We start from the raw sequence: 20,919 nt of genomic DNA, 5'->3' as shown, positions 1-20,919 counted from the left end.
GCATTCTTATTGCATTGGGAAGGTTTGTTACAGTTTTTTATCAAACAGAGCCAGTATTTGCTGTAGTGCAGCTGTTCTCAACCTTGGGGTCGGGACCCCAATTGGGGTCGCGAGATGATTAAGGGGGGTCGCCAAATCATTTTGAACACAACATTTTTGGTCATTTTGTGGGTTTTTTTGTCTTTTTTTGTCATTTTGCGTCATTTTTTTTGGTAATATTGTGTCTTGTTTTAAGTCATATTGTGTCTTCAAGTCATTTTGTGTCTTTTTTTAGTCATTTTGTGTATTTTTTTTGGTCATTTTGTTTCTTTTTTTAGTCATTTTGTGTCTTTTTGTGGCCATTTCTTTTTTGGGTGATCTGATCCGTGCGTGTGAGATTCTGTTCAGCTAGCGGGGGTCGTGGACAACATGCATGTTAAATTGGGGGTCGCGACTCAAAAAGGTTGAGAACTGCTGCTGTAGTGGACACACTACAGGACTGTCAATGACAGCCGGCTGGTTGCTTTTGTAGCAAAACGTTTCCTGACCACAGCTAGCAGCTGTGTGAGCTGAGATGAATCCTGTCTGCTCCACATGTTTGTACAAGGAGCTAATTCCTCATCACACTGTGATTAACAGCCATTAAACAGGCTGTAGACAACAATCAGAACCTTCATATAGCACTAAGCAACTATTTACTAGTGATGGGACGAACAACACTGGTGCGTCAGCACTGTGCCGAGCACCCAAGAGTGAAACCCCGTATTGGTGCGTGTATCGCTTTAAGAAAAAAATCATGTGACCGATACAGGAAGTGTGTCGTTTGGAAGTGCCGCCCAAAGTATGTTAATAAGGGAACAAACTGTATCGACATGTTTGTTGGATGGAGTTTTGCTGCCGGACACTTACAAAACTTTTTGCTGCCGGACACTTCAAAAACTTTTGTTCCTCAGTAAAAATGCATAAAAAAATCAATTTTTAGTCTTTTATTCCGTATGATTTAACACTTAAGTTAACGAAAATCCATACAGAAGTTTAAAAAATTAACTCAGAATTTTATTCCAGACAAATTTGCTATATTTTACATACCAACTCAGTTTAGCATTAACACAAACAAGGTTTTAAGCAAATTTTAAACTCTTCTCATGAACAACTTAACTCAGCAAACAAAGTGAGCAAATTAAATTATACAATGATGAGATCATATTTTAAGTAAAGGACCGGCGATTCAATATTTCAAAGGCTGATGTTGGTTTTGCAGCATTTTGTTTACCTGCAATGATTTTATAACTACTGCAGGGGGCACTATTGAGTGACCAACACAGTGTCAATACAGTGTAGTGTGTCAATACACTCCTTGAGGTATCATCATTCCATCACTACTATTTACTATGTAAAGACAGTGGAGTAATGGTGTCCTTCCCACTGATAGTCTAGACGGATTTCAGAATAAAGGCCTCCTATAAGAAGTGAGGAGCATTTATGGGTACAAGTCAGGAACCGGCCTACCTTACATACCTCAAGGGAGTCCAAAAAAATCGTTCCCAAGCGAAATTTTGAGTTTTTGACCTTCTAATTTGTATCAAATGGCCAATTGCCCATCTTGCATTGCATCGTCATTGGACCATTTCCCCTTAGTTTTTTTGTAAGTAGGCAATCAAAGATGAGTAAATTAAGTTTCTGGATCTATAGTCTAGGGTCAGAGCAAGAATATAGTGGAGGCTCAGTGCCTTTTTATGCATATATATGTATGCAAAATACCAACTGGAACATTTAAAAGTGATATTGATTGAATATTTATGTCAGCCTTAAAAAAAAACACACAAATAATGCTTAATTTCACCTTAAAAGTTGGTATTTTGCATATATATTTAAATATACATAAAAAAGACACTGAGCCTCCACTATATCCTTGCTCTGACCCTAGACTATAGATCCAGAAACTTAATTTACTCATCTTTGATTGCCTACTTACAAAAATACTTGGGGGGGAAAATGGTCCAACAACTGAGCAAGATGGGCAATTTGGCCGCCATTTTGATATGCAAATGAGAAGGTCAAAAACTAAAAACTTTGCTTGGGAACCATTTTTTATTCAGCACCCTTGAAATAAGTAAAGTAGGCCGGTTCCTGACTTGTACCCATAAATGCTCCTCACTTTCACTTTTTGGACAATTCCGTCTAGACTATGACTGGAGTCACACTTGTTTTAGTCCCAGCTTCTCTGTTCCTTGTTGACAACAAACAACAACAACAACAACAAGTTGTTGTGGTAGCCGTGTGTCCCACTTGCTGCAGCTCTCATATAGCAGTTCTTGCTGAGCCTCCCACCGGTTTCCCCTCAGGTTATATTCTTATCTCTGTCGCCACTGTTGCCATTTTTAGGACTGTTCATGGTGGTGTTACCATAGCAACCACGTTAAGAGCTATATATACTCCGATATACTCCGAATTCTATGTACAGATACTTTAAGAGCTACTTTAAGTGCTCTGGCAAGAATTTTTCACAGATGCCCTTCCCTCTTCTGCCTGAACACAGGAAATAAAGCCTCCTGACATGCTGCATTCATGTCATACGGTAAAATGTGACTTCTACATGAAAACCTCTTAGCCAATCACTTAGAGCAGCTGTTCTCAACCTAGGGGTCGGGACCCCAATTGGGGTCGCAAGATGATTTCTGGGGGTCGCCAAATCATTTAGGAAGTCAGCTCTGTCTCCACTGTGTTAAAGTGTTCATGTGTTAATGTTTTAGTCTTTTTGGTCACTTAATGTCTTTTTTTTTTTTTTTTGTCTTTTTGTGGTTTTTTTTATCATTTTGTGGTCAATTTGTGTCTTTTTTTAGTCATTTTGTTTCCTTTTTTTTTCATTTAGTGTCTTTTTTTAGTCATTTTGTGTCTTTTTGGTAATTTTGTTTCTTTTTTTTGTCATTTTGTGTCTTTTTTGGTCATTTTGTGTCTTTTCTGGTAGTTTTGTTTCCTTTTTTGGTCATTTTGTGTCTTTTTTGATCATTTTGTGGTCAATTTGTGTCTTTTTTGGTCATTTTGTTTCTTTTTTGGGTGATCTGAACTGTGCGTGTGAGATTCTGTTCAGTGAGCGGGGGTCGCCGACAACATGCATGTTAAATTGGGGGTCACGACTCAAAAAGGTTGAGAACTACTGCTGTAGAGAGTGTTTAAAATGCTTAATGAGTGACACTGACGAGTCGTGCAGTCAAAGCTGGCAGCAACAAATAAATGTTTAGCTCTTTTCTAGTCATAGCGACCACCAAAAGTGCTTTAACACTACAGATGATCATTCACCCATTCACACACATTCATTCATACACGGGGGCCGAGGCTACCCTACATAGTGCCACATGCGTCATTATGTACTAATGGAACTTTTTGAGGAGGTATCATTGGAAAAAAACTGTTCCTGTCGCATCGTATTTAATGACCTCACAGTCAGCTGTCCACGACGTTGCCTTGCTTATATAATCTCCTCCGCTATAATTATGTTTGTTATCGTCAGAAACCTTTAGCTCCTAATTAGCCTAGCTAATTAGCCAACACCCATAAAAGGGTTTTAAACTTTGGGGTCGTGTGCACACACAGATACTGAAAAGGTGGAGAGAATCAAGTCAGGGATGCCCAAACACAATTCTAAATGTCAAAAAGATGCCAAACAAGCTTCACTCAAAAATATATATTCTACAAACTGTTACTGTAATTTAAACCCTATGATACTTTATAACTGTATATTTGAAGAAAACGTAGTTGCCAATTATTCTGCATATTTGAGTACTGACATGAGTGTGCTTTAGTGTTATGGAGAACAAATCTCAACTAGAAAATTTCTAAAGAAATTTTGAGTGTGCTTGACTCTGGACCGTGACGCTCAGCCATAAATTATTAGATCACAATTTGAACTGTTTTCAAAATGGAAAAGAGGAGGTATGTGTGTTTGTGTGTGAGATAACAAGAAAAAAGTCGAAATTATGAGAGAAAAAGATGTCAAAATGAGAAAAAAAAAGACAAAATGAGAAAAAAATGTCGAAGTCAAGGAAAGAAATGAAAATGAGGGAAAAAAAGAAGAAGTCACGAGAAACAAGTCAAAAATAATGAGAGAATAGTCAAAATAACGAAAATTTTTCTCTCTCTCTGCTCTCAAGCGATGATGTCATCCACTCTAGCCTCTCCATAGGGTTACATTGGGGGGATTTTGGGGCGTGTTTTTGCCGAATAATTAAGAAACCGTTTGTCGAAACCCTTAGAAAAGTCATAGCACACTTGTCATGGCCGAGCCGGTCGATTTGATACCTTTTTAGTGTTTGTGCGAGGAGTAGTTGACCGGGGAAAAAAACTGAAGAATAATAAGATGTAATGTGCTTTTGCAAGCACACTCAATTAATAAAACTGGTGAATGTGAAAAAGTTTAAAATGAATATTGTTATTGAATATTGTTCATGAACCCCATGGTGGTGTTGGCTATGGAAAATGATATGTTAACGACAAACAATCCTTCACAAACAAACAGGTCTGGCAACCTTTCCTGCAGTTTTATTCCATATGACATGAATGCAGCAGCAGTCTCTACTGGGGCCTGACTCTGGTCCTATTCCCATTGCCAAGCAGCACATTCATTTATGAACTGTGCAGCTTTTGTTTATGAGTAAAGCAATGGGTCTTTGTTGTATTTTTCCCCCTTGCATCTGCTCTTTTCACTGAATGTCCCATTTATTTCTCGTCTCATTCCTTAGTAAGGTGTGGAGTACATCTGTTTGTCTTTCCAATGAGAGAAATGAATTGTACGATTTTAAATAGAAACTGAGAAAATGCTTTGATTTGTTGTGTATATTGAAAGGTAAATCTCCTTGTGTATTTTTAAGTTGTAGCAGCTTGAGAGCAGCTTGCAGTCATTCCTGTATATATTCCTGTTTACAGCTCAGTTTGTTGATTTCAAGAACCATATGAATTTGTATTGAGACCAAACTCATCCTGTATATTGTGCATTGTTTCCTCTGTGTTTTTTCACATGTGCCTTCAATGTTGCTTCAGACAGCATTCAAAAGACAACAACTAACTGGCTCTTAATGTCCATTTCTATCCATTCAGCCTGTTTCTTACATGTGCATTTGTTGCTGGTTTTCTACAGTACATGGTCATTGGGATCACTGCAGATGTGACTATTTTTACGATGGAACAATTGAAAAAATAATTTATATTTTTCCAGCATTCCCTCACAAAGCAGTCATTAGGTTTACATAACGCTGATCTCTACCAGTGTGTGTATTTATGGATCCCTGAGCCAAAGATATACTGGAAATATGATCAACCCAGTAGTTTGATATAGTTTGGGGTTGAAACAATTAAGCCATCTCTCCAAAGCCACCTTCAGGAAAAATAACAAAGGGTATGTTTTCTGTGCTTTTGGTAATAATTTTGCCAGTGTGGGTTTTAAACTGTTGATTAATTCACTTCTGTTTTAGTTGCAGTCCTGCTGTCTCACTGCAGAAAAATCACCTCTGTTTTTCTTGTTTTTATTTAAAACATACAAAATGTATTGTCCCATGGTGTTTATTATTATTAAATGCTGGATCGGCTTTAATTTTGTAAAAATGTAGAAATTAAAGAGAATTTATTGAACAGAAACTATATTTGCATTGATCTTTGACTCATTAAATGAAGCAGGTTTGGTGATCTAGTCATGGAAGTAGATTTGGTCCTCTGCTACCAAGCAAGTTCAGCATGTCCAGGGTATCTTATTCTATTAAATAATACATTTGTGTTGACCTAAAAAAATTTAAATTGACGTAAAAAATGTATATATTAATAAATCGTTATGTAAAACATTACAAAATTCTGGTTGAATAGAGAAAGAAGATAAGTAGAATATATGTAAAAATTTCATTTTGTACATAGACAGGAATATTGGGCTGTATACACCATGTGATTGGTCCAAAGAAAACGGAAATGTGTGTATCTGGAAAATGTAACTTGAAAATTAAAAAAAAGACATTTAATAGATATATATAATATATATTAAAAAAGTCATAATCAGGATAAATACACATGCAAATAATTATGAATATGAACAAGTTTCTGTCGCTCTGAGCAGGGCACAGCTCACAGTATTAGGACAGTAACTGAGAACTGTATTCACTTTATTATATTAGTACAAAAAAATGTTCCCACTGCACCTACATAGTAAACATCCTGGGTCAGCTTTAAGCTTCATACTGTAAAGTTTACATGATCTATAAACAGAGCCGGCCCAAGGCATAAGCAAACTAAGCGACTGCTTAGGGCCCCGTGGCCACTAGGGGGCCCACAAGAGCAATTAACAAAAAAATGTATATATTTTGTTTGATATTTTGCATGTATGAGTGATGCTTTCTATTTGATCAAAGATATATTATTGTACAAAAACACAGTTTTATGTCAACAGAGTGCTGCTGCTGCTGTAGGCCTAGTGATTCTTCCTGCCTCTATTTAATGTTTTAAAAAAGATTATCTCCTTCAGTAGCAGAGGAAAGACAGAGGAAGAGGAGAAAAAATGCTTTGATAAAGGTATGTTTGCACGTTTTTTAAGTAAAAAATAATAAACCAGATGACACTTTTACAGTAAATACAATGCTTTACCTTTTGGATTGTCTGGTCATTTTGTGTCTTTTTTTGTCATTTGTGTGTTTTTTGGTCATTTTGTTTCTTTTTAGGTCAATTTGTGTCTTTTTGTGGTCAATTAGACTCCTTTCTTGCTTGATTTATGTAATTTTTTGGTCATTTTGGTCAGAGAGATGTTTTAGTTGTTGTCTGCTTCATTATTTGTCCAAAATTTGTCGTATCAACTGAATTTGTCTGATCTGAACTGTGAGATTCTGTTCAGTGAGACAACATCACTGCTCATCCAAAGCGCAGGTAGTTGGAGGCAAAACAATGTTTCAAAAAAGATTATCTCCTTCAGTAGCAGAGGAAAGACAGAGGAAGAGGAGAAAAAATGCTTTGATAAAGGTATGTTTGCACGTTTTTTTAAGTAAAAAATAATAAACCAGATGACACTTTTACAGTAAATACAATGCTTTACCATTTGGATTGTTATGTAAATCCCCCAGTTCACTCTTGTAGTTGAATGTGATACATTTTGAGATTAAAAGCCATATTATGTGACACCCTGGATTCATTCATTCATTGGTATTATTTATGTAATTAACTGGGCCATCCCCTTAAATGTGTAAAGACATATCAGTCTGACAATAGCATAATGTAACAACACTGTTGCAATGAGTTTATAGTAGGTGTGTGAATGATCAACAATCAATATTATTGGCAGAAATAGAGGGCCCCAAAATTGAATTTTGCTTATATACATCCTGTGAATGAAATTTCAATGAGTTTATTGGTGGTCAGGATTCAAAGGCCCTCTCAATGAAAACCTGAGGTCAGGTCTGGGATGTGTGTCAGCTAGTGATGTGCCAATGAAGCCTCATGAACCATTTTCCTTATTTTCTGAGACCACTAGATGGAGCTCTCTGATCAACAAAACACATCTAAATCAATAAAAAAATAAAGCATCTGGTGAGCTCAGAAAATAAAGTTAAAGGTTCATGAGGCTTCATTGGCACATCACTAGTGTCAGCCAAGCCAAGTCTACTGGTTGGCTGGTTCTCAAATGTAAAAAGATTTGATGCTTTCCTTAAAGCTGTGTATTTTGGCAATGTGTGGCATGGCATTTCTGCATAACAATCAATAATCAGAATTGATTGCACATGTTTTTTGGTCAAATGACCAGTCAAGTTATCGATTTATTGTTACAAAGTATGACAAATAATATTGAAAAATGGAAATATGGAAATGTAAAGTGAAAATGAAAAGCTTGATATGGAGAAACATTACTGCAAATTAAAAAGGAAAATATAAACTAAAATCAGTTATGGAAAATCAAACTTATTGCTAACATGTTAGCATATCAACTTTCCAAACGTTATCTGGGTAAATTGTACATTTATTGTGTCATGCTGTACAAGTTACAAGTCAATGTTACCACAATAACTGCATGCCATAGGATTTAAGGATTTATGGATTTAAGATGAAAGGCCAAACTGTTAGAAAACTATTTAGACTTTTTTTGTCTCTGAAACAGTTTTTAAAGCTGACAACATAATAAATATCAACTCTTTGTCCGTGATGGTGAACAAACATTTTAAGTCCATATTTTATTTCAGTGTTATGAAACAGTCCATTAACTGATACGAGCAGATAACAGGAAGCAGAGACGCTATACAAAGTAAGCTGCCAGAGCAGCCATCTTGTCTTTGGGTTTTCTCAGGTTGCCGCGGCGACCCCTGCCCCGCCCGCGTCCTCCTCGCCTCGCTCCCCCACCGCGGTACATGGCGTGCCTCATGGTGGCGTGTTTGAGCTCCACCAGGTCCTGGAAGATCGGATCACAGAACACACAGCCGGTGTGTTGAGTCTCTCCGGCAGGAAGTGGAGTACGAGTCTTGTTGAAGTCGACGGCGACCAGAGACGCATCACAGACCTCACAGCTCTCCTGAGAAACCTGAGAGAGAGAAGAGACGTAGAGGCAGAATAAAGGACCAGGAGGAACTGGAAGAGCGTGTTTATCCAAAGCCTCATATATTTTATTCCTCCAGGCCATATAGTCTAGACGGATTTCAGAAAAAAGGCGTCCTATAAGAAGTGAGGCGCATTTATGGGTACAAGTCAGGAACCGGCCTACCTTACATACCTCAAGGGTGCTGAGTCCAAAAAAATGGTTCCCAAGTGAAATTTTGAGTTTTTTACCTTGTAATTTGCATATCAAATGGCCAATTGCCCATCTTGCACAGTCATTGGACCATTTCCCCTTAGTTTTTTTGTAAGTAGGCAATCAAAGATGAGGAAATTAAGTTTCTGGATCTATAGTCTAGGGTCAGAGCAAGGATATAGTGGAGGCTCAGTGGCTTTTTTATGTATATATATATATATATGTAAATATGTAAAGTAGGCCGGTTCCTGACTTGTACCCATAAATGCTCCTCGCTTTCACTTTTTGGACAATTCCATCTAGACTAATAGGCTGCACTGCTGTCCAAAAACTTCAATGAGATCAATAGTCTCCACTATGGTTGAATACCCGGGTCTCCCTCGCCAAAACGCCCCTAATTTGAATGTGAGCCGCTCTAGCTATTTTATCTGGGCCCTGTCAAAAGCTGTGTTTCCACTAGGGGGGATAGTGTCCACCGGGAAAGTCTCAGGCCACGCCCTCTAAAAAGTCAGTTAGCCCCCAGAGGGATTTAGAGACTCTGGAGGTGACGTTTGGTTTTCACCATTGCCGTCAGCAGCTGAAAGCAGCATGGCTAATTATGCACAGAGTCTCCACTGATCATAAACATAGTGATAGTGAATTAACGGCATCACTAACTGTGGTGCTTGTTGTAAACAAACAGAGATCGCTAAGTGAACACCTCCTGTAGCAGCAGCACATACACACTGTACTGCTACAGAGCTAACTGTTAGCCTGTTAGCACATACACACTGTACTGCTACAGAGCTAACTGTTAGCCTGTTAGCACATACACACTGTACTGCTACAGAGCTAACTGTTAGCCTGTTAGCACATACACACTGTACTGCTACAGAGCTAACTGTGAGCCTGTTAGCACATACACACTGTACTGCTACAGAGCTAACTGTTAGCCTGTTAGCACATACACACTGTACTGCTACAGAGCTAACTGTTAGCCTGTTAGCACATACACACTGTACTGCTACAGAGCTAACTGTTAGCCTGTTAGCACATACACACTGTACTGCTACAGAGCTAACTGTTAGCCTGTTAGCACATACACACTGTACTGCTACAGAGCTAACTGTTAGCCTGTTAGCACACACACACTGTACTGTTACAGAGCTAACTGTTAGCCTGTTAGCACATATACACTGTACTGCTACAGAGCTAACTGTTAGCCTGTTAGCATATACACACTGTACTGCTACAGAGCTAACTGTAGCTAACTGCCACTAAGGGCGGCTCTTCTTAGAGTCTTAGAGAAGAGTAAGAAGGAGTCGCTGGATTTGTCTCCAGTCGCTTTCTTGAAAAATAGTCTCTAAGGGCGTCTGAAAAGTTGCTAAATTTAGCAACAAAGTCTCTAAGTTGCCAACACTGCTTCGCCGGCTTTTTACAAATGGTGCGTGTTGTTGTGGCGTAGAGTACTACGTCACATCCTGCTTAGCGATCTATCCAATCAGTAACCAGGCTGTTTTCAGGGGAGAAAAAAGACCCTGCTCTACTACAGGGACGAAAAAAGTCCAGACAAAAGTCCGCTCTGGACTGCTCGTATTCAAATTAGGGGCGTTTCAGCGAGTGAGACCCGCCTCATTCTGGGTATTGCCCGGTAGTGGAAACAGCCCTATACAAACTGTCGCTAACTTTGGCTTAATCCCACATACACACACCATCCTGCTGCATCTAAGCTCAGTAGAGCACCAGATATAGTCAATCAGTCAATAAAAGGCATGTTGTTCTGGGCCTGTTCAGACTCTGTATGTGACATTGTATAGATTAAATGATCTTGACATTAGACAACATGTAGCAGTATTACCTGCACTCTGTGTGCGTGTTCAAAGAAGTGCACCACCACGTTGCATTTATTACAGGCCATCCTCCATTTAGGTCCAGAGATGGGATCCAGCACCAGAACACCACTTTCACACTCCACACACTGTCCGATGCCCAGAGAGTTGAGAGAGTGCTGACAGGACGGATGGGTGCATTCATTACACCCCATACCTGGAAACAGGAAGGACAGAAGGCTCAGGACGTCTGGAGGATAGGACATTACTATCAGATCACCTAAACTAAAAGATCAACTAAAAAAAAAAATGTGTAGAAAACACTGTGAGTCAATTCCATCTCAGAAAATCTGTTATTACTAAAAATACAGTCTTTACCATATAAATATCTCGATGCATTAAATATGTTCATGGGGAATGAAAAGTAAGGAGATAATAATCTAATACACACAAGGCCTCAAAACAGGAGTAGAGAGGAAATGTATCTGGCCATGAAAATATTCAGTCTACTGATTTCCTAAAGCACTTTGTGGTTGATGTATTCTGTCCTACTAAGTCTAACTGCAGTAACTACATTTTTGGTGAAAATTGAGTTATAACTAAAAATGAACTCCTTGATGTCTGTTTTATCTTGTAACAAAGTTTTAGATTTCAATTTTGCTTTATTTCAGAGAAATAACAAAACAAAATCCAACTCAAAACCAAACAGTAATTGTACTTACCACGGTCTGATTTGGATATATATACTAATTTAAACATACAGTGTACAGTGATCCCTCTCCCCGGAGAAAAAACTTGTTGGAGTCAGGTGTGGTGCATATTTGATCCAAAATGTGATGTTTAATTGGGACAACAAGTTGAGTCTGGCTTGGTGAGTTTGCGTAAAGGTTATTATAGTTAACGAAAACTAACAAAATAACGAAAACTAAAATTGAAAAAACATTTTTTGTTAACTGAAATAAAAATAAAAACAAGATTTTTTTTAAAACAATAACTAACTGAAACTGTATTGTGTGGTTACAAAACTAACTAAAACTATAGTGAAAATGTCCTTAGTTTTCGTCTTTGTCAACTTTTCTCATACATAATTCAGTGTTTCTATTTCAACATGCAGGAACACATGGTAAATATGTTTGCTGACACTGGGATGTCTACACTCCAACCAAAATTCAAAACACCCAGAACTGTAAGAGTTAATAACCTTATTGGGGCTGAGATGGATAAACCAAAGGAAATAAAGGCACATACCCATTACAAAAAAACTAAAACTAACACTAAAACTAATAAAAACTAAACTAAAACTAAGCATTTTCAAAAAATAAGAACTAAACTAAAACTAGCAAACTCACTCTAAAAACGAACTAAAACTAACTGAATTTGAAAACAAAAATTCACAACGAAATTAAAACTAAAACTAATGAAAAATCCAAAACTATTATAACCTTGGTTTGCGTACGTACTTTTCTGGTTTTGGGAGTACGCCATCTTTCAGTATGAAAGCTAGGCACTCTTTGCTACATGAGGAGTCCAGCAGGTGAAGACGTGTGTCCTACCTTTCTTCATGTCCCTGAAAGGCGGGTTGCTGAAGCAGTAGAGGCACAGCGGGTAGCTCTTCCCCCGGGACCCCGACGTCCACAGCACCAGCTCAAAGTCGTCCAGCGGACAGCGCAGCTCCTTGTACAGCTTGATGGCTCCGTTCTGGGGCAGACTGTAGGTCTCGTCACAGTGGGAGCAGTGCAGCCTGCTGGGCTTGGCCTGCAGAGAAACATTAACATCTGATGTGATGAACGGATCAATCACTTTCATTCACTTTTCATCAGTGGACAGCAAGGTTATAATAGTTTTAGATTTTTCATTAGTTTTAGTTTTAATTTTGTTGTGAATTTTTGTTTTCAAATTCAGTTAGTTTTAGTTAGTTTTTAGAGTGAGTTTGCTAGTTTTGGTTTAGTTTTTATTTTTTGAAAATGCTTAGTTTTAGTTTAGTTTTTATTAGTTTTAGTTTTTTTGTAATGGGCTATATGTCGGGTGCCAGATTCAAATAAATCATAATAAATGTTTCCTTCATTTCCTTTGGTTTATTCATCTCAGCCCCAATAAGGTTATTAACTCTTACAGTTCTGGGTGTTTTGAATTTTGGTTCTAGTTCCCAGTCTCAATAAACATATTCACCATGTGTTGCATGTTCAAATAGAAACACTGAATTATGAATGAAAAAAGTTGACAAAAACGAAAACTAAGGACATTTTCATATAATTTTAGTTCGTTTTGTAACCACAAAATACAACAAAAAAAATACAAAATACAGTTATTGTTTTTTAAAAAAGTCTAGTTTTTATTTTTATTTCAGTTTGCAATTCTAGTTTTCGTTATTTCGTTAGTTTTCGTTAACTATAATAACCTTGGTGGACAGTTGAAACAACAATGGCTGTCCTCACCAACCGACATCACAGATCTTTAACTGGCTGCTTCAGTGTGTTTGGAGCTGTACTGTCCTACAAAGTCTAACTGCAGTAACTACATTTTTGGTGAAAATTGAGTTATAACTAAAAATGAACTCGTTGAAAACTGTTTTATCTTGTGACAAAGTTTTAGATTTCAATTTTGCTTTATTTCAGAGAAATAATTATATAAAATCCACAAAATCCAACTCAAAACCAAACAGTAATTGCACTTACCACAGTCTGCTTTGGATATATATACTAATTTAAACATAAAAATAATAGAAATCATAAGTTTATTTGAAAGGGAAATTATTATCTAGATAGTGATTAAGTAAAAAAGTGGTATAAAATTATATTAAGACTAAAATATAACATTACTTTATAATACTAAGTCTAAAATACACAAATCTTGGAATCGAGTTGTTAAACACTTGTATGTGGCATGTATTAGTATTATGCATAGGATTTTTTATTCAGTCAAATGTAACATTTGCTGAGTTTGTTGATTTAAAAAAAAAAAAACTTTATTGAAGGTTTGGACAAATAAACTCATGAAAGCCACGGGTAAAAGCTCTCAAATTTCATTTCTATCTGCTACAGAGGCTGAAAAATCTTCTGTTGAATTTCCAGAAAAACTTCCAGAAAAAAACCCAGAGGTTTTACAGGCATGTTTTCCAGGCGTTTTAGGCCTTAATGGGTTAATTAATTAATTCATCATAATGAATTGCTTATCAGAACATGTGGAGAACATGCAAACTCCACACAGAAGAGCAGCAAGCCAGATTCAAGCATGTGGCCCTTTTTCTCTCGCTCTACACTCTGAGCGATGACATCACACACTGTGACATGAACATTCCGTGCAATACACACCCATTATAATCTCAGAATTTCTCCAAAAATGATCATGGTCATTGAACAGGGATTGATAAAAAACTATATGACCTATCGAAACGTGGATTAATACACCGATACACAAGACTTGTGTCTACTGTTTAAAGTTTAAATGGAGTCTCTAGGTGAAATTATGCCGGAGAAGTAGACGTTTAAAAATCTCCAATTATTGTTCTTTTTCGCTCATTTTTTGTCGGCCGTCCCATTCATTTCAATGCAAAATTTAGGGCAGTTTTTCATGAGGTTTTCCATTAGGTAAAGAAACTAGCTAGCAAACATTAGTGGTACGTTAGCCTGTTTTACACAGTGACACTGACAAAGTTCCTTGAAACTGTTATGTGACCAAATGTCCATGGTCAGAGCACATGGAGCACTAGAGGTGACGTGAATTTACCTCAACAGTGACCTTGTACACCACTTAAAGTCACACACACAACGCTCCACACATATTCACATACAATAACAACGAGCAAAAGATCTGCAGCCTCATGATTCATTCATGGATTTTAAAGTGGTTCCAGTCATCAGTTGAAAGATCTAATAAAGGGAGCAGGTAGCTTCAGCTTTTAAAGCTCTTTCTGGAGAGGAACTGTGAAGGCCAGAGACATGATGTCGTCCAGACAGAAAAACAAACTTAATGACTTAGTGACTTAATGACGTCAAAACAGTGGAATTGAATATTTGAGGGTTGTACAGCAAGGTTATTATAGTCAACAAAAACTAACGAAATAACGAAAACTAGAATTGAAAAAACCTTTTCATTAACTGAAATAAAAACTAGAGTTTTTAAGAAAACAATTTACTGAAACTGTATTGTGTGGTTACAAAACTAACTAAAACTAACTAAAATTATAGTGAAAATGTCCATCTTTGTCAACTTTTTTCATACATAATCCAGTGTTTCTATTAGAAAGAGTGAACATGCAGGAACACATGGTAAATATATTTATTGATACCAGGATGACTACACTCGAACCAAAATTCAAAACACCCAGAACTGTAAGAGTTAATAACCTTATTGGGGCTGAGATGATAAACCAAAGGAAATAAAGGAAACATTTATTATGACCTCTTTGAATCTGGCACCCAACACATACCCCATTACAAAAAAACTAAAACTAACACTAAAACTAATAAAAAATAAATTAAACCAAGAATTTTCAAAAAATAAAAACAAAACTAAAACTAGCAAACTCACTCTAAAAACTAATTAAAACTAACTGAATTTGAAAACAAAAATTCACAACGAAATTAAAACTAAAACAAATGAAAAATCCAAAACTATTAAAACCTTGTTGTACAGTTACAAGAGGGATTTAAATCCAATCCCTAGCATTTAATTAGACCACTAAAAAGAGTTTAGGCTTAAAGTTTAGCTATGGCTCCACACACAGAGCTCCTCAACTGTTGATAGATCGAGAGGAGGAAGTGAAGTGGCAACAAATATATTGGTTTCTTACTGTTATCTCAGATTCTATAAAAAGTTGTTTTGTCCTACTGATAACCACACATCTTCCCATCTTTCACCGTATTGCGTTGTTAGCTGTTAACACAAACAGTGAAGTGCTGTTTTATATGACTGGTGCGGATAGCGAGGCACCTAAAGTCTTGTTTGATTACAGGATTACGACTGGGGAAAAGTATATTTAATTTCATGGAGACTTTAAGTGTATCAACACAGTGTAAAGAGGGACAAAAATGAAACTTGCAGGGTGGTTTCCCCTTGGATTATGCCCACTCGGCCTTAGTGGATACAGTTGATCAGGGATCTTTTCTAATTCATTTTTAAGATGTTTTAAAACCACTTGCACCAGGCCAAAAACTTACTTTCCAACCTGTTAAGCAGAGTGTAAGCCAAGTAAATAAAAAAAGCAGAACATCAAGATATCCCCTATCCTTTTATCCCACCTAATTACTTTTTTAGCTGGAGAACAATGCTACATAAGACAGGGTATGCAACATGTGTCAAGCCAAGTCAATTATATATAACCTAATATCACATTTACCTCAAGGGGCTTTATTATGCCAACTATATAGGCTCTTAAGGCAGAAGTGTTTTCTTTGCAATTGATAGATTAGGTCACAGAGACTCAACAAGGGGCCTCTAGTGCCCTTGTGCTGGGGCTCTGTTGGTAGAGCGGTCTGATCAGAGGGTTGGTGGTTCGATCCTCGACCATGGCAGCCTACATGTTGAAGTATCCTTGAGCAAGATACTGAACCCCAAATTGCTCCCAATGCTGCGTTCATCAGTGTGAGAATGAATTCCCAATGGTGGCAGGTGGCGGCGTTTATGGTAGCTTTTTGTCTTTAGTGTAAAGAGCTTTGAGTGGTCGCAAAGTGAGTAGAAAAGCGCTATATAAGTGCAGGTCAATTTACCATAAGTGAGATGGATTTCCTTGATTTGTGCATATTGGACTGATTTGTAAAATTAATGTTAAATGCAACAGCATTGTTTCTCTTTCAGAGAATGACAGCTGAATGTCTTTGCTCTGTCATTTAATGTTGTACATGTATGATTGATGCCAACCTCTTCTATGAAAAGAACTAACCCTAACCCTCAAACACTAAATTGATTATAATTATTAATCAGAGTTCCAAATTGATAGTTTAGTAATCTTAGTAGGCGTAGTAATTATTTAATGAGACTGATTTAGTTAAAGTGGCTGTCTTTTCTCTGTTTTACAGAATGGTGCCCCATCTAGAGGTGAATTAGAGTAAACCAAGTCATATCATGTAATATAATTAACAGTTATTTGTGATTATTATTTATCATTCTGATAGCCATTTTAACACACTTTTGAACCTTGAGACCCATGTAAGTGGTGCTCAGGTCTGAGGCCTATGCAAACCCTAACATTAGTCATATACTGTTACTCTTACAGTGAGAATGCACATGCTGTCCATTGCAGTGGTACCACATGGTCTTGTCCTGGGCTGTTAACTGGGCTGTTAACTGGGCTGTTAACTGGGCTGTTAACTGGGCTGTTAACTGTAGTAGTGAGGACTGGTCATGAACTGATAAAGTGTATATAAGTGCAGGTCCATAATGGCCTGTGGCAGCAAACATCTCCTATGATTATATCTACAAAGGGCTGGTTCCCACACTTTAAAGAGAGATGATGATCAAATCTGAAAGTATTCTTTTCTTCAAATAGTAGCAGTATTTTGACTGTTCTGACCTGGATGTACTTCATGAAGCGGTGGCACTTGCCGCAGCGGGACAGAGGCTTCCCCGAGGCAGCGATGGGGGAGAAGGAGACCTCCATCAGCTCGTCCATACCTGGAACACACAGCAGACACATGGTATTGACTGAAGGACTGAGAAAAACTGTTTCTATTGGTTTACTTGGCACTACACCTGTGCTACCCACTTCTTTAAAACAATAACCCATTACTGTTTCACTTTATTGTCATTTTACCAGAGAGACCAACACCTAAGTATGAGGCTCCTTATTAAAGTAGAACAACCACCTTGTGGTTGTTTGCCTCCACCAAACAGTCAAGTTGCAGCTTATATCACTTTTTTCAGACTCACATGTAGCTATAATGATAGCAGTGCTTCAAATATGGATGTTGCTGCAAAGAAGCTAGAATATATACATATATACATATATATATATATACATACATATATATATATATATACACACACATATACATATACACACACACATATATATACACACACACACACACATATATATACATACATATATATATATTCATACATACATATATATATACATATACATATATATATACATACATATATATACATAAATATACACATATATATATACATACATACATATATATACATACATATATATACATATACATACATATATACATATACATACATATATATACATACATATATACATACACACATATATATACATATATATATACATACACACATATATATACATATATATACATACACACATATATACATATATATACATACACACATATATATACATATATATATACATACACACATATATACATATATATACATACACACATATATATACATATATATACACATACACACATATATATATACATATATACATACACACATATATATACATATATATACATACACACATATATATATTTATATATATACACATATACATATACATACACACATATATATATTTATTTATTGATTTTGCCCTCCGTTACTCTAATATACATAATGTTTCCCTTTTTGCAGAGAATCCCTTAAAGCACTTGATGCTCCTGTGGCTGTAATGAACTCACTGGGGATAGAATCCACAAAGTAGTGAAACTTCCTCTTGAAGATATCCAGCGTGTGCTGCAGGACCTGCTGGTAGTTCGCCTTCCCCAGAGAGATCAGGTTCAGCTGCTTCTCCAGAGCACTACGGATGGTGGGCAGCACCAGCTCTGCATCTGCAACACACACACACACACACACACACACAATCAATCATTAGTATTTTAATAACATTCTAAAAAAGACACAGATAAATGGTAATGTCACTTATAATGTGGCTCATGATTTTAAATAACTGGGTTGAGTATATGAGACATAGTGTCAAAGGTGATTCAGCAATTTTCTAGCTACACCAAAGGAAATAAAGGCAAAATTTATTGTGACCTTTTTGAATCTGGCACCCAACAAATACCCCATTACAAAAAAACTAAATATAATGCTGGATATAGTTATTTTGCATATTGTATATAGTTCTTGTATATAGTTATTGTGTGTGTGTGTGTGTGCATGCTGTATATAGTTATTTTGCATGGGGCACTTCATTTCTTAATCCGTCCATCCATAGGTCAACACTGCCTCCTGACCAGGTTCCCTAAAGGTTTTCACCAGCTCAGACTCAACTCAGACCCCCAAGTATACATGTTTACTCTTGGAAAAAATATTTTGAGCATTACTTAATCAAACGATCTGATTTTGTCTGTATGCAAATGAGCGCATATTTGATGAGTTATGGCCTCATTTGCATATGTAAACATTAAAATACAAAAAACATGCAATACATTTTTTTCTCCTCTTAACATAAGTAATCAACTGAGAAAGTTTCATGGTGATATCTATTATTATTATTTTTTACCCTATTCACCTGTGGTGTCTTTATTATTATTGTCTTATTATGCTAATAATGCAAATTGCCCAAAGTGCAACTTTTAGCAACCAAGTTAAATTCCATCCATTAGGCCTATAGATGACATTTCTGCAATAAAACTTTAGGGTACTCAACATTTCTGGGTTTGCTATTGGGCCTATGCGGATTACGACTAGACTATAAGCATTTTCACAAAATAAAAACTGAACTAAATCTAGCAAACTCACTCTAAAAACTAACTAAAACTAACTGAATTTGAAAACAAAAATTCACAATGAAATTAAAACTGAGACTAATAAAAAATCCCAAACTATTATAACCTTGACCAATATATTATACATGTCAGCTGATGTAGAATAACATGAGGTAAATGACCTGTCTTGTAGTAGCCGTGGACCAGGACGATGCCCAGGTTGGTCGGCTTTAGCCTCCGTCCGTTCTCTATGGTCACATAGTTCCTCTGGCAGATGTTGTTGATGTGGACGGGGATGCTAGCATCTGTACCTGGAGGGCAGAGGTCAGAGGTCAGGAGCAAACATCTGTAAAGCTGGTCACAATTTTTCTCAATAGACTGCTTGCTCACTTACAAATAATTTCAGTTACCAAATATAAAGTGTAATTATGTTAAAGAAGCTCTGCTGAGTTGTACCGATGCCGTGTTTCTCCATGAGGGTGATGAGCTCGGCCTCCGTCAGGTAGTCTGGGGGGCTGGTCTGCTTCTCCACCAGCTTGATCTCGTCTACTGTGAAAGTGTCTCCACGCTCACAGACTGGCAGAGCCTCCTCCAGAGGGATGCCCTGCCACGGCATCACTGTGGTGTAACCTGGGAAGAGAAGTGGTACTTAGCATGGATCAGGTTGCAACATATTAATACAACTATTACCAAGTGTACACTACCGGTCAAAAGTTTTAGAACACCCCAATTTTTTCCATTTTTTATTGAAATTCAAGCAGTTCAAGTCAAATGAACAGCTTGAAAGGGTACAAAGGTAAGTGGTGAACTGCCAGAGGTAAATAAAAAAAGGTAAGCTTAACCAAAACTGAAAAATAATGTACATTTCAGAATTATACAAGTAGGCCTTTTTCAGGGAACAAGAAATGGGTTAACAACTTAACTCTATGGAGTCTTGGGCTATTTTGTCCATTTTTGAATTCTTTTCATGTCTTTGTAAGTCATTTTGTGTCTTTTTTTGGTCATTTTGTGTCTTTTTTAAGTCATTTTGTGTCTTTTGGTGTCTTTTTTTGGTCATTTTGTGTCTTTTTTTTGTCCTTTAGTCCAACATAAAATGTGATTTTGAATCTTTTTTTTACTTTCAAAACACTATCGTGCTCAATTAAGAATTTTAAATGTTGCAAATGTGCATTCATTAATTTCAGAGTACACTGAGACATTAAACTGCATCATTTTCAATTAAATTCTGGAAAAGTTGGTGTGTTCTAAAACTTTTGACCAGTAGTGTATGTATAAAGTCTCTCCTAACTCCAGTGATTTATTAGATCAGGTTAATGAGATGTGGAGGGATGGATCAATCAATGGATAGATCCAGATCAGGGGTCGGCAACCTTTACTAGCAGAAGAGCCATTGTTGGCCAAAATAAGAGAAACACAGTCAGAATGGAGCCGCAAACCTTATTTTGAATCTTAGAATGAAGATAAAACAGCCTATGAAGTCTAAATAATAGGGCTGGGCGATATGGCCCTAAAAGAATATCACGATATTTCAGGCTATTTTTGCAATAACGATATTCTTGACGATATTAGGAAATACTTAAAAAGATATAGAAAACATGATTTTTTTTAGTCTGTATAAATAATTAAAAATCTAACATGTAGTTTGAAGTGCAAATCTCAACAGTTGCCAAATACAAATAATTTACCCCTGACTCTTGAGTATGAGCAAATAATAAAAATAACCATTTAGGGGTTCCGGGGGCATATTTTA

At 36.8% G+C, this 20,919-nt stretch overlaps 1 protein-coding gene across 1 annotated transcript in view; it reads right to left on the bottom strand.

Annotated features, from left to right (window-relative positions):
• Positions 1-7,581: 7,581 nt before the first annotated feature.
• top3b (DNA topoisomerase III beta) overlaps positions 7,582-20,919 on the bottom strand; it is a 35,325-nt gene continuing 21,987 nt past the window's right edge. The window contains exons 12-18 of the mRNA XM_059337999.1: positions 19,626-19,799; positions 19,352-19,480; positions 18,138-18,287; positions 17,042-17,142; positions 12,084-12,285; positions 10,560-10,747; positions 7,582-8,515 (exon numbers count right to left, since the gene is read on the bottom strand). Coding sequence (XP_059193982.1) covers positions 8,234-8,515; positions 10,560-10,747; positions 12,084-12,285; positions 17,042-17,142; positions 18,138-18,287; positions 19,352-19,480; positions 19,626-19,799 — 1,226 coding nt within the window. The 3' untranslated portion in view covers positions 7,582-8,233. The remainder of the gene's footprint in view (positions 8,516-10,559; positions 10,748-12,083; positions 12,286-17,041; positions 17,143-18,137; positions 18,288-19,351; positions 19,481-19,625; positions 19,800-20,919) is intronic.

This window comes from Centropristis striata, chromosome 7 (assembly GCF_030273125.1).
Source record: "Centropristis striata isolate RG_2023a ecotype Rhode Island chromosome 7, C.striata_1.0, whole genome shotgun sequence".
NCBI classification, from domain to species: domain Eukaryota; kingdom Metazoa; phylum Chordata; class Actinopteri; order Perciformes; family Serranidae; genus Centropristis; species Centropristis striata.
The sequence above is the reverse complement of the archived record's forward strand: the minus strand, read 5'-3'. Positions and strand labels throughout refer to the sequence as shown.